Source organism: Salvelinus fontinalis, chromosome 6 (assembly GCF_029448725.1).
Source record: "Salvelinus fontinalis isolate EN_2023a chromosome 6, ASM2944872v1, whole genome shotgun sequence".
In the NCBI taxonomy this organism is placed as follows: Eukaryota; Metazoa; Chordata; class Actinopteri; order Salmoniformes; family Salmonidae; genus Salvelinus; species Salvelinus fontinalis.
Genome location: NC_074670.1, coordinates 32,599,417 through 32,614,421, shown reverse-complemented (window position 1 = coordinate 32,614,421; position 15,005 = coordinate 32,599,417). Strand labels below are relative to the sequence as shown.

Here is a 15,005-nt window from a genome sequence, read left to right as displayed (position 1 = left end):
TGTCACTGATGGGCTCTTACAGCAGATAACCACACCGGGTTCCACTCCTATAAGTTAAAAACAAGTAGAAGTGGCTCCAGTGGGCACACGATCACCAACCGAGGAGTGGAAAAACAGCGAGTTCATTTTACTTAGAGCATCTTTGGGATGAGATCGAACGGGCTGTTCGCAGCATGAATGTCTGCGCGTTGTCTCCAATCTGCTAGATGCCATTGCACTAGCATGGTCCAACATCCCTGTGGATCACTTCTGACACCTTGTAAAATGACCCGAAGAATACAGGCTGTTCTGGGGGGGGGGGGGGGGGGCAACCCAGTAAGGAATAGGTGTCCTTAACAAACTGTCCGGTGTCTTGTACCTTCAAGGGAGCGACATCTTTGCACAACTCAGATGAATAAGAAAAGTTAAAACATAACATTTTTAATCCACAAAAAGAAAACACTGCTGCTCGATTTGAACACAAAAAATAACAAATGATCTACAAAGAAAATGCAGGAGATTTAAGCAACATCAAATGTACAAAAATAATAGCAGTTAACTTGATGGCTAGATATCACTGCAAACTCCAGATTTAACTTCTCTTTTCTTATAAATGGGTTTTTGGACTCTCAACCTCTTCTGTAGCCAGAGGTTAATACCCGTTAGCCCAAAACTGTACCTTTGCATTTCATAGTTGACCAATTCTTATGTGCTGAACTTAAATCCACTGGGTTCTCAATTAATAGAATTAAACCAATATGAATGTAAATGAAAAACATCCAATGTTTTTCAGAGGTGAATGAAACTGAACTAACATAAAAAAGCACTATCCATCTGTAGGGACAACCAGCTCTCCTGTTGTATGGCATCAGCCCAGAGATATCATGATAACTCAACTAATGAACTGAGGTGGGGTGTGTAATAACCCCTCCCTAGATACCATATTCATATGTTGTAGTGTTGAACAAAAATATCTTTAGTTACTGAATAACAGGGTTTGAGGGTGGTGGGGTCCTAGGATCTGGAGCGAGATCGGGACACAGATCTGGAGTAGGAGCGTCGACAGGCCTGTTTCTGGGAGCCAGAGGAGGGGTGGAAGTCCTTGACGGGGCTGGGGGATTTGGACTGAGACTTTGTGTCTTTGGGCCTGGATCTGGGAGAGGGGGAGCGGGAGGCGGAGCGGTTACGAGATGGGGGTGCGTGGTGCATCCTGTGGTGTTCACGTGGAGGGCCCCTGTACCTGTAGAAAAAAGGAGCATGGCATATGAACAGAACAATCAGTCATCCCACTAATAAATACACTGACTTGACAACGGTGTAGTGTTTTGAAACCACATAGGCTTATGCATTTTAAATGCAATCTCACTGCACTGTGTCGTGTTAGACAAGTCAGAATAATGAGTCGTATATATATGTCTACCTGTCATTTTCATGGCTTCTGCTTCGCCTGTGCCTGCCATATGACCGAGAGCTGTAGAGAGAAAAGTTAAAGTAAGAACCAGTCTGTATACAAAGGCATTTCGGTCTGCAATGAAAGCCCCTTGGGAGGCTTACTTGAGAAGCGAAACAGTGGTTTAGTTTCAGTGTCACAGGGGAACTCACTCTCTAGGGCTCTCTGACCTCCGAGGACGGCGGTCGCAGGAAGGGCTACGCGACCGGCGCCTTTCGTAGCTGCGACTGCGAGAGCGTCTGCGTCGGCCATCACCGCGTTCGTAGTCGTCGTAACGGGAGAAGGAGCTGCTGCGGGACCCTCTGCGAGGAGAGCTCTCCTTAGTCTTCATCTGGTTGGGGGCTGGAGGGACAAGAGTCATTAAAATGAAATACTGGGCACAAGGATAGTTGAGCAAGTAGGGTTTAAAAAAACAATTTTGCATGCAGGTTGGCAATGATTTCACTAGTCAGAGACCCGAGTCAAGATATTACCACTAAAAGTGAAGCTGTAGGCCGGCCTAGTTAGACTTTCCTACTTAGATTCTTGGGTAAACTGTTTCGACAGTGAAACTTGAAATTCGTCACATTGAAATGATTGGTAGGTAGTAAATAGTGCATTCATACAGGGCACATAAATAAAACACATTCTTACTTTTTCGGTCACCCTGTGCAAACTGGATCTCGATCTGTCGACCACACACCCACTTGTGGTCCAGGTTGTGGAGGGCATCCTCTGCATCTCGCACGTCCTCGAATGTGCTACAGACTGTTAAGGCTTTTTACTTTCACTTGTGGAAATGGGGAGACATGTATGCACACATACAACTACAAAAACATTTTATTTTTTTTATTCAGTAAAGAGGCTGGAAGCCTCAAATTTGTAAGTCAATTGTGTGCCAGCATGGGCTAATAGTAAGCTAAAAGATTAAAAATATGAAGCTGAAACTTCGGTTCAAATTTCGGAAGGAAACGAGAACTAAGGCCATACAAATGCAACATTGAAATCTTATTTCAGCAGACTTGCTTACAATTAAAGTTATAATTGTCTTGCCCTTTTGTACAGAGAACACACAGAGCAAAATATTTGGAGGTGAAGAGCAAGGGTTCTATTTGGTAGGATACAAAACATTAGGCTTGTTACCTTTAACATGCTTGACCTTTGAGCTTCAGCTTGACCTTTATGCTCTTTAACTGCGCGGCAGAAGAACTTGAGATTTCCGGCTCGTCTTCGCCCAATACATCCTTTAATTTTCCTCTCTTTGGTAGTCAAACAGCTGCCTTCGTGCCCTCTTTTCTCCTCCTTGTATCTTCATGCTTTAACTTTGCTCTTTGTGTTCTTCTCCCACTATTTCCTTTCGCCTGAAATCATTATGGTCCCTTTGGCTTGAAACTACTCTACACCAGTCTTTACATTCTTTGTTGGGGTTTCTCCAGAACTGTACGTCTTTAACATTTCTAGGGTAACAGAAGCAATTTTAGTTAGGAGAGATGTTGATTCATGTCTGTACACATTCTTACTGTGTTTAACAACATTCAATGTTCCCCTCCCATAAACCAGTATAGCCTACTTTTATGACAAATATACAATAAATACTTCCAAAACAGTAGACAAACTCAAGACGTGTGACATTGTCAATATGACCCCATGTGTGAATAATAATAATGCACCGAATGAAAGACATGTTCATTAATACATTACATGAGTATAAAGGATATTGAATGTAAGCAAATCCTCTTGGTCGCCGTGTAGAGAAGTCAAGTGGAATGTAGACATCTACAATAGGCCCATAACGACCAAATTCACGGCGTAGTTCCTCTGGCCTAAAGTGTTGCGAAATGACAGGACATTTAATCTAATGGCCAGCGAAGTACAACCTTTTTGGGCTAACATTAAACCAGTGTGATTCAGAGTTCAAACCTGCAAATGTGGCCAATAACCTTCAGATTCAACTAAATTGGCTTAATACTTACCATAGAAATGGGGGTATATAATGTGACATTGGACAAGAGATATTTCATGCATTACAAGCCAGGTAGATGGTAGCCTGAGTGCCAGTCTGTTTGTGCCATCATGCCAACTCCTGTCACTTATTGTCATGTTTGGCATACATGCCAGTTAAGCCCAGGTTCCATGATGTAGAGTTGGCAAAAGAGCAGTAACAGTCAACCAGTGGTGTAAAGTACTTAAGTAAAAATAATTTAAAGTACTACTTAAGTACTTGAGGCATCTAATGTCATATATTTTTGATGACTTTCACTTCACTACATTCCTGAAGAAAATAATGTACTTTTTACTCCATACATTTCCCCTGACACCCAAAAGTACTCGTTACATTTTGAATGCTTAGCAGGACAGGAAAATGGTCTAATTCGCGGACCTAAAGAGAAAATCTGGTCATCCCTACTGCATCTGATCTGGTGGACTCACTTAACAGAAATGCATTGTTTGTAAATTATGCCTGAGAGTTGTTGTGTGCCCCTTGCTATCAGTAAATACAATTTAATAAAACAGCGTGCCGTCTGGTTTTCTTAATATAAATATTGTTTACTTTTGATACTTAAGTATATTTAAAACCAAATTATTTTTTACTCAAGTAGGTTTATACTGGGTGACTTACTTGAGCCATTTTCTATTAAGGTATCTTTACTTTTACTCAAGTATGACAATTGGGTACTTTTTCCACCACTGCTGGCAACCTGGCAGGTAGAAAGATGGCCAGCTAAGTTAAGTTATTCACAGTTCGTTTCCAACAACTCTCCTGTTTTTGTGCAAACCATTCTATTTGGTGCAAACTCATGTGCAGCCTAGCAGACATGCTAACGTTAGCTTTGATACAAAGCTTAGCGAGCTAACGTTTTCAGATAACTAGCTTAGTTATCCAACTAACGTTAACGTTTCCCATCACACAAACTTAAAAAAAACTAGCAAATGACAACACTTAGCTACAAGTTTTCATTGTAAATGCTAGCTAAAAATCAGTAAACACAGTTTAGCCACCTAGCTAACGTTGCTCGCTAGCATACGTTAACTAGCTAGCGCTAGCTAGCTACTGTACTACCTCGCACGCCCGAATGATTCAATCATAGCTACCTGGATTCGTCGGAGATGTTTCTAATGAAGAGTGATGGGTTAGGGGGCCTCATGTACCTAGCCATTGTAAAATATTGTTGTTACGGTTGAAATTTCTGATATAATATCAGTAAATTATACGACTTGTTCTAGCTGTAGCAAAAAGCAGCGAGGTGATCTATCCGCGAACAGAGGCCAGCGCGCATGCTCAGATACCACTATTTTAGCCCTGCCCACCAGGGGTGGCCTGGCAATCTGGCAATTTGGGCAAGGGCTGTTTAGATGTTAAATGATGACTAACCACGGCCGGCCCGCTAATTATGTGCGATTAGGGGGGCATTGAGGAGTGCACCATTTTCTGAGCTAAACTGACCAAGACGCACCTCCAACAACAACACATACAAGCTCACATAACCTCGTAAATTCCATCTGGAGTGCCAGAGGCGCTCTGGGCATTTGTAAATTCAAAGTACTGAGAGTCAGATTGTCCATTAATAAATTCGGAGCATTTCGCTCTGAGGCACACGTTGATCCGAGCGTTCTGACCACTCAACCTGTTTTTGCTTTGTCATTATGGGGTAATGTGTGTAGATTGATGAGTGGAAAAAACGATTTAATAAATTTTAGAATAAGGCTGTAACGTAACAAAATGTGGAAGAAGTCAAGGGGTCTGAATAGTTTCCGAATACACTGTATATGAAAGTTCCGGAAGTTTCCAAAACCATATCTCTAGAGAGAATGACAAATGTTTCTAAATGTTAAAACAGAGCGTCGATAGTTCATATATCCAATTGTCCTCCATACCATCAACTGAGAACCCAAGACCGGCACCGGCTGTAAATCCCCTTGGGCACCCTTGGGTTCTCAAGAACTAGGGTCACTGCTGAAATTATTTATATAAAAAACATCCAGGAAAAAAATTATAAAAATGGAGTTTTAGCATGTTTGGTGTAGGCCTAGTTTTGGAGGGTTGTGTGGAAGGGTCTCGAGCACTGAGGTAAATATGAACTGGAGACAGTCGGCCATGTTGGACGTTGTTTTTAACGTAATCTACTCACATTCGCATACTCCGTTTCGGGGTTGCTGCAATCTGCTTTTCAGAGTCAGTAACACCTTCTCAGTGCACACTGGAGCAAGCGCGAGCGTCAACAATGCCATCCCGTCATCCAGAAGCATGGCAGACATTGGATGAATATTAAAATATTCATATCTTCAGCTGTGAGTGATGGAACGAATCAGGTTTGAAGACAATTACTGGAAAAATCCAATAGATATTTTTGGCACAAAAGGTGATAGGTTTCCACTAGATAACACAGCCAACACATGCCAAAATTGGCTATATCGTAAACATTTATGAAAACAAAAATATGCAACTTCAACAGGCAAATAAAAAAACGGGGGAAAAACAAAATGGACCAGCTCTTGTTGTGTGTACAAGGGCACATTGATGCCATCTGTTGGTAAATGTTCATTACTGCAACACCAGTGTTTTACCAGTGTGCTTGAGATATACACCATGATGTATTCCAATCTGCTGAACATAACTGGTTACTCGCAGGGCTGGTGATTGCCGTTCTGCCGCCCTAAGTGAGACCAAAAGAAATGGAGGAAAAGTATTTTCCGCATGTTTAAAATATTTTTTTTCCAGGACGTTGAAAAGGCATATTTTCCGGATGTTGAAAAATAGGTACTGTATGTGGTAAGCCTACCATTTGCTAAACACTAAAAGGCTGTAACGTAACAAAATGTGGATTGTGGATACATCTTATTTGAAGAACTTTTAAAATATGTCAACTGCCTGTATGCAACGGAGAGTGAGATGCTATGCTAGCCTCATGAATATGCATAGAACATCTGAAATTTCGAGATGGTATTTTTTCCCTCAAAGTTGCCGGGATGTCACATGCAACACACTCATAACAACCTAAGGATTACGAAACTTCTATTAGATCAAATATGCTTCAATACCATTATTGTTCATCTTGACTATATTTGACACTTTTTGATTACCTCCCATGAGTATTTTTCTCCACTCGTAACACACACACACACTTAGAAATTCTTGTTTTTGAAAGAAAAGCACATTTTTTCCCCATTAAAATAACATCGAATTGATCAGAAATACAGTGTAGACATTGTTAATGTTGTAAATAACTTGTAGCTGGAAACAGATTTTTTATGAAATATCTACATTAGGCGTAGAGGCCCATTACCAGCAACCAGCAATCACTCCTGTGTTCCAATGGCACGTTGTGTTAGCTAATCCAAGTTATCATTTTAAAAAGGCTAATTGATCATTAGAAAACCCTTTTGCAATTTTGTTAGCACAGCTGAAAACCGTAGTGCTGATTAAAAGAAGCAATAAGCTTCTTTAGACTAGTTGAGTATCCGGAGCATCATCGTTTGTGGGTTCGATTACAGGTGCAAAATGCCAGAAACAAAGAACTTTCTTCTGAAACTTGTCAGTCTATTCTTGTTCTGAGAAATGAAGGCTATTCCATGCGAGAAATTGTCAAGAAACTGAAGATCTCGTACAACGCTGTGTACTACTCCCTTCACAGAACAGTGCAAACTGTCTCTAACCAGAATAGAAAGAGGAGTGGGAGGCCCCAGTGCACAACTGAGCAAGAGGACAAGTACATTAGAGTGTCTAGTTTGAGAAACAGACGCTTCACAAGTCCTCAACTGGCAGCTTCATTAAATAGTACCCGCAACACACAAGTCTCAATGTTAACAGTGAAGAGGCGACTCCAGGAAAGCTGGGGCCAAGCTTCCTGCCATCCAGGACCTATATACTAGGCGGTGTTAGAGGAAAGCCAAAAAAAATTGTCAGAGACTCCAGTCACCCAAGTCAGACTGTTTTTTTCTGCTACCGCATGGCAAGCAGTACCGGAGAACCAAGTCTAGAACCAAAAGGCCCCTTGACAGATTCTACCCCCAAGCCATAAGTCTGCTGAACAATTAATCAAATGGCCCCTGGACTATTTACATTGACACCCCCCATTGGTTTTATACACTGCTGCTACTCGCTGTTAGATTCAGTACCGGTACCCCCTGTATATATCCTCATTATTGTTATTGTGTTTTTAATTTATATTTTTTACTTTAGTTTATTTGGTAAATATCTTCTTAACTCTTTCTTGAACTGCACTGTTGGGGATCGGTGTCCCGTCCATGGGACGGTTGAGCTAATGTAGGCTAATGCAATTAGCATGAGGTTATAAGTAACAAGAACATTTCCCAGGACATAGACACATATGATATTGTCAGAAAGCTTAAATTCCTGTTAATATAACTGCACTATCCAATTTATAGTAGCTATTACAGTGAAAAGCCTTGAGACTTCCTTACTATTAGATTTCGTGCACCAGCTGTTGTTTACAAATATACCCAGACCGCCACCCCTGGTCTTACCGGAGGTGGCTGTTCTATCTTGCCGATGCAGCGTAAATCCTGCCAGCTGTATGTTATTCATGTCGTCGTTCAGCCACGACTCGGTGAAACATAAGATATTACAGTTATTAATGTCTCATTGGTAGGATAGACGTGATCGTAGTTTGTCTATTTTGTTATCCAATGATTGTACGTTGGCTAATACGACTGATGGTAAAAGCAGATTACCCATCTCTTTGTGAGATGCAGAGTAGGTGAACGGAGGAACTCCGCATGTGTGGTTCTCACCGTGAAGCATGGAGGTGGTGTGGGGGTGCGTTGCTGGTGACATCTTCAGTGATTTATTTAGAATTCAAGGCACACTTAACCAACATGGCTACCACAGCATTCGGCAGCGATACGCTATCCCACCTGGTTTGCGCTTAGTGGGACTATCATTTGTTTTTCAACAGGACAATGACCCAAAACACATCTCCAGGTTGTGTAGGGGATATTTGACCAAGGAGGGTGATGAGTGCTGCATCAGATGATCTGGCCTCCACAATCAGCTGACCTCAACCCACTTGAGATGCTTGGTATGAGTTGGACCGCAAAGTGAAGGAAAAGCAGCCAACAAGTACTCAGCATACATGGGAACTCCAAGACTTTTGAAAAAGCATTCCAGGTGAAGCTGGTTGAGAGAATGCTAATAGTGTGCAAAGCTGTCGTCAAGGCAAAGGGTGGCTACTTTAAAGAAACTCAAAATATATTTGGATTTGTTTAACACTTTTGGTTACTACATGATTCCATGTGTTATGTCATAGTTTTGATGTCTTCCCTATTATTCTACAATGTAGAAAATAGTAAAAATAAAGAAAAACCCTTGAATGAGTAGGTGTGTCAACTTTTGATTGGTACTGTAGGGTTGGTTGGTGGTGCGTTTTTCTGTTTGTATCAATATGTAACATTATACACTACCGCACAGTAGGTGGCAGCATGCACAAACAAAATGTGTGATACTGAAGTGTCTTGTGTAGGCCTAGCGAGCCTATCTGTGCATGTGAGGTTTTGGTGTGTGTGTGTGTGTGTGTCTTCAAACCAAACCATTAAAAAAATATGGAAATCAATGGTTTGAAAATGTCACAAGTTTCATTCATTCGATTTGTACCATTTCACAACTTGCCTGGTTGTTTCAGTTAGGTGTGCCTATGCAAAGTCACTCAAAGGTGGTACTGAAACCCAACTGTCTGATGGGTTTTGAAAATGTGTTATATCTTTCACTACCTTGGTTGTTAGTGAAAGTTGGACTTTAAGATCCTCATCGAAGTAGTCATTTCAGATGTGTAAGCTTTCATCTCCCCTTCATTGTCTGTCATCTTGACTTGAATGAGTGCACACATTCATTTGAATCGGAATAAAGCTTTTCTTTTAGTCATGTATATGTTCTGTCAAGTATTTGATTGTGGATACTCCACCCCTTCCTTTTTTTGCAAGGTTTTTAATGTGATATAAGTGGGTATGCACCCTAAATGTTTGTACATTTATTTTAAACATTGTTTAAGGTTTCAGTGGTCTGTTTTACTGGAATGACTTGTTTAAAAATGTGTGGTTTCTAAAGTGGGGAACAAAATAATAATTTTCATGCACTTTTATGATTTTGGGTAAGCAAAAGCTCTGCTCATTCTATAATATACTGTATAATATAGGATTTTGCATAGAATAAAAATAATTTCTGTCCCAGTGCAGTTGAACTAGGTGCCCTTCATGGTTTCAATGTTGTGCAAATGAAATGCTACGGACTGAGTTCTATAACTACTGAATGGTTACACCTTTTATTCTACATATGATTTTTCAGTCCAAAACCTGGCTGAGAATATTTGGCCAATAACTCAGTTTACTTGCATTACTTACCTGCCTCTTTCATTCTCCTGTTAGTGTTTGTTGGCCTTCAGCACACCTTAAGCTGCATTTAGACATCTAGCCCAATTCAGATTTTTTTCTTCTTCTCTAATTGGTCTTTTAACCAATCAGATCAGCTCTGAAAAAGATCTGATGTGATTGGTCAAAAGACCAATTAGTGCACGACACTCATTCCACAGAGGGCCAAGTGTCTGCGGGTTTTCGCTCCTCCTGTACCTGATTGACGAATTAAGGTCACTTATTAGATAGGAACTCCCTCACCTGGTTGTCTAAATCAAATCACATTATATTTGCCACATACACATGGTTAGCAGATGTTAATGCGAGTTTAGCGAAATGCTTGTGCTTCTAGTTCCAACCATGCAGTAATATTTAATTAACAAGTAATCTAACAATTTCACAACAACTACCTCATACACACAAGTGTAAAGAAATGAATAAGAATATGTACATATAAATATATGGATGAACGATGGCCGATCGGCATAGGCAAGATGCAGTAGATGGTATACAGTACAGTATATACATATGAGATGAGTAATGTAGGTTATATAAACATTATATAAAGTGGCATTGTTTAAAGTGACTAGTGATACATTTATTACATCCAATTTTTATTATTAAAAAGTGGCTAGAGATTTGAGTCTGTATGTTGGCAACAGCCACTCAATGTTAGTGATGGCTGTTTAACAGTCTGATGGCCTTGAGATAGAAGCTGTTTTTCAGTCTCTTGGTCCCAGCTTTGATGCACCTGTACTGACCTCGCCTTCTGGATGATAGCGGGGTGAACAGGCAGTGGCTCTGGTGGTTGATGTCCTTGATGATCTTTTTGGCCTTCCTGTGACATCGGGTGATGTAGGTGTCCTGGAGGGCAGGTAGTTTGCCCCCGGTGATGCGTTGTGCAGACCTCACTACCCTCTGGAGAGCCTTACGGTTGCCGTACCAGGCGGGGATACAGCCTGACAGGATGCTCTCGATTGTGCATCTGTAAAAGTTTGTGAGTATTTTTGGTGAGAAGCCAAATTTCTTCAGCCTCCTGAGGTTGAAGAGGCGCTGTTGCGCCTTCTTCACCACGCTGTCTGTGTGGGTGGACCATTTTAGTTTGTCTGTGATGTGTACGCCCTCACCTCCTCCCTGTAGGCCATCTCGTCGTTGTTGGTACTCAAGCCTACCACTGTTGTGTCGTCTGAAACTTGATGATTGAGTTGGAGGCGTGCATGGCCACACAGTCATGGGTGAACAGGGAGTACAGGAAAGGGCTGAGAACGCGCCCTTGTGGGGCCCCAGTGTTGAGGATAAGCGGGTTGGAGAAGTTGTTTCCTACCTTCACCACCTGGGGGCGTCCCGTCAGAAAGTCCAGGACCCAGTTGCACAGGGCGGGGTCGAGACCCAGGGTCTCGAGCTTAATGACGAGTTTGGAGGGTATTATAGTGTTAAATGCTGAGCTGTTGTCGATGAACAGCATTCTTACATAGGTATTCCTCTTGTCCAGATGGGTTAGGGCAGTGTGCAGTGTGATTGCGTCATCTGTGGACCTATTGGGGCGGTAAGCAAATTCGAGTGAGTCTAGGGTGTCAGGTAGGGTGAAGGTGATATGATCCTTGACTAGTCTCTCAAAGCACTTCATGATGACGTAAGTGAGTGCTACGGGGAGGTCTTAATTGAAAGGAAAAAAACAAAAACCAGCAGACACTAGACCCTCCATGGAATGAGTTGGACACCCCTGAATTAGTGAGAAAAATATCAGAATTGGGCTGCCTGTCTAAACGCAGCCTTAGTGGGGGGTAGCTCGGTTGTTCAGGCAGGTGGTTCCCTAGCAGTCTCTCTACCTTGGCTTGTGCCCATTCATTCTCCTTCACAGTCACATACAGTAAATTATAAGTCATTGTAGATTAGTCAAACTAATGTGCAAAAGGGGAAGATCGGAAGCACAAAATGGAAGATGGCCAGTCAAACTTGATTGACCCCTGGGGTTTATTAATTACATTGATTCTGTTGCAAAAAGAATGGTCTTTTGCAAAACATTGGAAGTATGCTTGGGGTCATTGTCCATTTGGAAGACCCATTTGCGACCAAACTTTAACTTCCTGATTGATGTCTTGAGATGTTGCTTCAATATATCCACATAGTTTTCCTGCCTCATGATGCTATCTATTTTTTTAAGCGCACCAGTCCCTCCTGCAGCAAAGCACCCCCACAACATGATGCTGCCAACCCCTGTGCTTCACGGTTGGGATGGTGTTCTTCGGCTTGCAAGCCTCCCCCTTTATCCTTCAAACATAACACTGGTCATTATGGCCAACCAGTTCTATTTTTGTTTCATCAGACCAGAGGACATTTCTCCAAAAAGTACGATCTTTGTCCCCATGTGCAGTTGCAATCCGTAGTCTGGCTTTTTTATGACTGTTTTAGAGCAGTGGCTTCTTCCTTGCTGAGCAGCCTTCAGGTTCTGTCGACATAGGACTCGTTTTACTGCGGATATAGATACATTTGTACCTGTTTCCTCCAGCATCTTTACAAGGTTTTTTGCTGTTGTTCTGGGATTGATTTGCACTTTTCGCACCAAAGTACATTCATCTCTAGGAGACAGAACACGTCTCCTTCCTGAGCGGTATGACGGCTACGTGGTCCCATGGTGTTTATACTTGCGTACTATTGTTTGTACAGATGAACGTGGTACCTTCAGGCATTTGGAAATTGCTCCCAAGGATGAACCAGACTTGTGGAGGTCTACAGACTTGTGGAGGTCTTGCCTGATTTCTTTTGATTTTCCCATGATGTCAAGCAAAGAGGCACTGAGTTTGAAGGTAGGCCTTGAAATACATCCACAGGTACACCTCCAATTGACTCAAATTATGTCAATTAGCCTATCAGAAGCTTCTAAAGCCATGACATAATTTTCTGGAATTTTTCAAGCTGTTTAAAAGCACAGTGTGTAAACTTCTGACCCGCTGGAATTGTGATACAGTGAATTATAAGTGAAATAATCTGTCTGTAAACAATTGTTGGAAAAATTACTTGTGTCATGCACAAGGTAGATGTCCTAACCCACTTGCCAAAACTATAGTTTGTTAACTAGAAATTTGTGTAGTGGTTGAAAAACGAGTTTTATTGACTCCGACATAAGTGTATGTAAACTTTCGCCTTCAACTGTATGTTGAAAACGTTTTTGGGGATCATTTGATATTCCCTTTCTTTTGTTGTTCAGTGAAATCATCCCATGGAAAGAGTCAACTCATTTGATTAAAGTTCAATTTGTAACTAAATTGTTATTTTTTAAATTTCTATTGGAAAGATTTATTAATTTGAAATTATGTCTACTTATGATAAGGTAAAATGTTTATGTTTCTGTCCCCATTTGATATGGTAAATATATCCAATGCAAAAAACATCTACATTTAAATGGTATTAATATTAATTTGCATACATTTCCTTTAACTCCCATATATTCCCGTTAATTCCCACGGAAAGTTTCCAGCTCTGAATATTCCCCAAAACGTCCAACCCTAGTCACGCCAGATACTGACTAGTTTTCTGATCCACGCCCCTACCTTTTAAAAAAAATGTCTGTGACCAACAGATGCATATCTGTATTCCCAGTCATGTGAAATCCGTAGATACAGGTTTTCTTTTAGTTGTACGTCTTGAGTGTAAATGATCAGTGGTTTGTTTTACAATGTGAAATGAGTTGATGTACCCGACTTTGCTGTTTTGAATGTGAATTATCCCACTGTAGGCCTATTCGGTATTTGAAAAGGCACTGTGAAATGATAGACTGTGTATTTTGAATCATATGTGAAGTATATATGGAATACTTTTCTATTATTCCATCAGTGTTCACTGTTTATTAGATGATGCACAGCAGCATGTTCACAGCACACATAATAAACCATACGTTTTATGTCAAGCAAGTTTATTTAAATAGCCAAGGACTGCCCCCCTGCCTGCTACCATTCCAGGTTCACAACTTTTTGCTCCTCCTGATGAGTGACGTAGAGCCCACTGTCAGCGTCTGAAATGGGGGAGGTAGTGAAAAGTGTTTCGTTACCGTGGGCAGGTCACAATTATACAAATAAAACCACAAAAGGTAAAAATAGACAGCTTGTTTGACCTGTGCCCCATATTTCACAACCCTATATGCTTATATTTGACACGCTGTACAGACAGATGTGTGTTATTTTTCAGTGCTACCAACATTAGGTCAAATTACCTCAACCATCTCTCCTCCCTTGAGCTCCTGGATGCTGGAGAATTTATCTGTGTTGCACATCAGCTTTCCTCCCTCCAGTCTGACAGTGCACTGTAGGGGCCAGAGAAGAGAGAGGTGATCAGTAATGTGTAGCAATAACGAGTGAGGACAGACAAGCTGAGATACTTGGAAGAGTGAACAAGTCATACACTAACTGCAGATACAAGACTATCTTGTATCTGCTGGACTTCAGTTCAAATTGCTGGATTGCTGGACTTCAGTTCAAAGATTAAACCTGTCAATTTAACAATATGTCAGTCAATCAATCAATACTTTCATAAGTATAGATTCAACACAGACAGGTAAATTGGGATTGTCTACCTTGAGCTTTTTGCCATCCATGGTGGTGATGTCGGACTCTTTGCCGATGGTGAAGGAGTTGGTGACGGACTTGCCAGGAGTTTTGGAGGTGATGACAAAGTCATTGCCGTTCTGCTGGATCTCAGTGACGGGCTTGATGTCTTTGGCCAGCTTGATAACATCTTCTGGGAGGGCTGACAGACGGGCAGGAGGATGACTCATTAGTTTAGGATTGGACCCATGGAGGCAAACCCTACCTTTTCATTTTGGGTCATAATTGTGAATCTATAGTTGAATCTCTTGTATTTCCTTGATTCCTTACATCCTCTCTCCTTCTCAAAACTCATTGGATGAGAAGGTCAGAGGGGAGGAACCATTAATCTTCTCTCCTCCATTGAGTTGTGAGAAAGAGGACACGAGGAATCAAGCAAATACATTTCAGATTCACCCCTAAACAACCCTATACATGCAATGCAATGGATCTTTAGGAAACTCACAGATGGCCCTGAGAAACTCCTCGTAGTTCTCCTGAGCATACACCTGCCACGTTCCACTGAAGGCCATTTTGTCTGTGTCTGTACCGGTCCGGTTTCTTCTCCTTCACCAAGATGGACAATATGAGCCTGAGACAGCTGTGCGAAGCTCAACACAAATGTAGAGACGGCACTGCGTCCCCCACAGCTA

General features: G+C 41.5%; 2 protein-coding genes across 3 annotated transcripts; both read right to left on the bottom strand.

The window, feature by feature from the left end:
• Positions 1–404: 404 nt before the first annotated feature.
• Positions 405–5,905, bottom strand: LOC129857697 (serine/arginine-rich splicing factor 10-like). 2 transcript variants are annotated; one of them, XM_055926193.1, is made up of 6 exons: positions 5,539–5,905; positions 3,127–3,231; positions 2,063–2,166; positions 1,582–1,771; positions 1,400–1,450; positions 405–1,219 (listed from the first exon to the last, which is right to left on the bottom strand). In XM_055926193.1, exons 1-6 carry the CDS (start codon positions 5,544–5,546, stop codon positions 994–996), a joined length of 684 nt encoding a protein of 227 aa, XP_055782168.1. In that variant the 5' UTR covers positions 5,547–5,905; the 3' UTR covers positions 405–993. The 2 variants fall into 2 exon arrangements, with proteins under 2 accessions (XP_055782168.1, XP_055782167.1); XM_055926192.1 differs by lacking the exon at positions 5,539–5,905 and adding an exon at positions 4,502–4,702.
• A 7,763-nt stretch (positions 5,906–13,668) lies between these two features.
• On the bottom strand, positions 13,669–14,998 carry LOC129857696 (fatty acid-binding protein 10-A, liver basic-like). Its single transcript, XM_055926191.1, has 4 exons — positions 14,819–14,998; positions 14,343–14,515; positions 13,983–14,072; positions 13,669–13,784 (listed from the first exon to the last, which is right to left on the bottom strand). Exons 1-4 carry the CDS (start codon positions 14,883–14,885, stop codon positions 13,734–13,736), a joined length of 381 nt encoding a protein of 126 aa, XP_055782166.1. The 5' UTR covers positions 14,886–14,998; the 3' UTR covers positions 13,669–13,733.
• Between the last annotated feature and the right edge of the window lie 7 nt (positions 14,999–15,005).

What these genes read in the sequence shown, in the direction of transcription:
- LOC129857697 (XM_055926192.1), bottom strand. Translation starts at nt 4,566, where the DNA reads ATGGCTAGGTACATGAGGCCCCCTAACCCATCACTCTTCATTAGAAAC. An exon ending in TGCACAGGGTGACCGAAAAA is followed by an intron (nt 1,772 to 2,062) that starts GTAAGAATGTGT and finishes TTGTCCCTCCAG; the next exon opens with CCCCCAACCAGATGAAGACT. An exon ending in AGGTCAGAGAGCCCTAGAGA is followed by an intron (nt 1,451 to 1,581) that starts GTGAGTTCCCCT and finishes TTCTCTCTACAG; the next exon opens with CTCTCGGTCATATGGCAGGC.
- LOC129857696 (XM_055926191.1), bottom strand. Translation starts at nt 14,885, where the DNA reads ATGGCCTTCAGTGGAACGTGGCAGGTGTATGCTCAGGAGAACTACGAG. An exon ending in TGGATGGCAAAAAGCTCAAG is followed by an intron (nt 14,073 to 14,342) that starts GTAGACAATCCC and finishes TGGCCCCTACAG; the next exon opens with TGCACTGTCAGACTGGAGGG. An exon ending in AGGGAGGAGAGATGGTTGAG is followed by an intron (nt 13,785 to 13,982) that starts GTAATTTGACCT and finishes CCCCCATTTCAG; the next exon opens with ACGCTGACAGTGGGCTCTAC.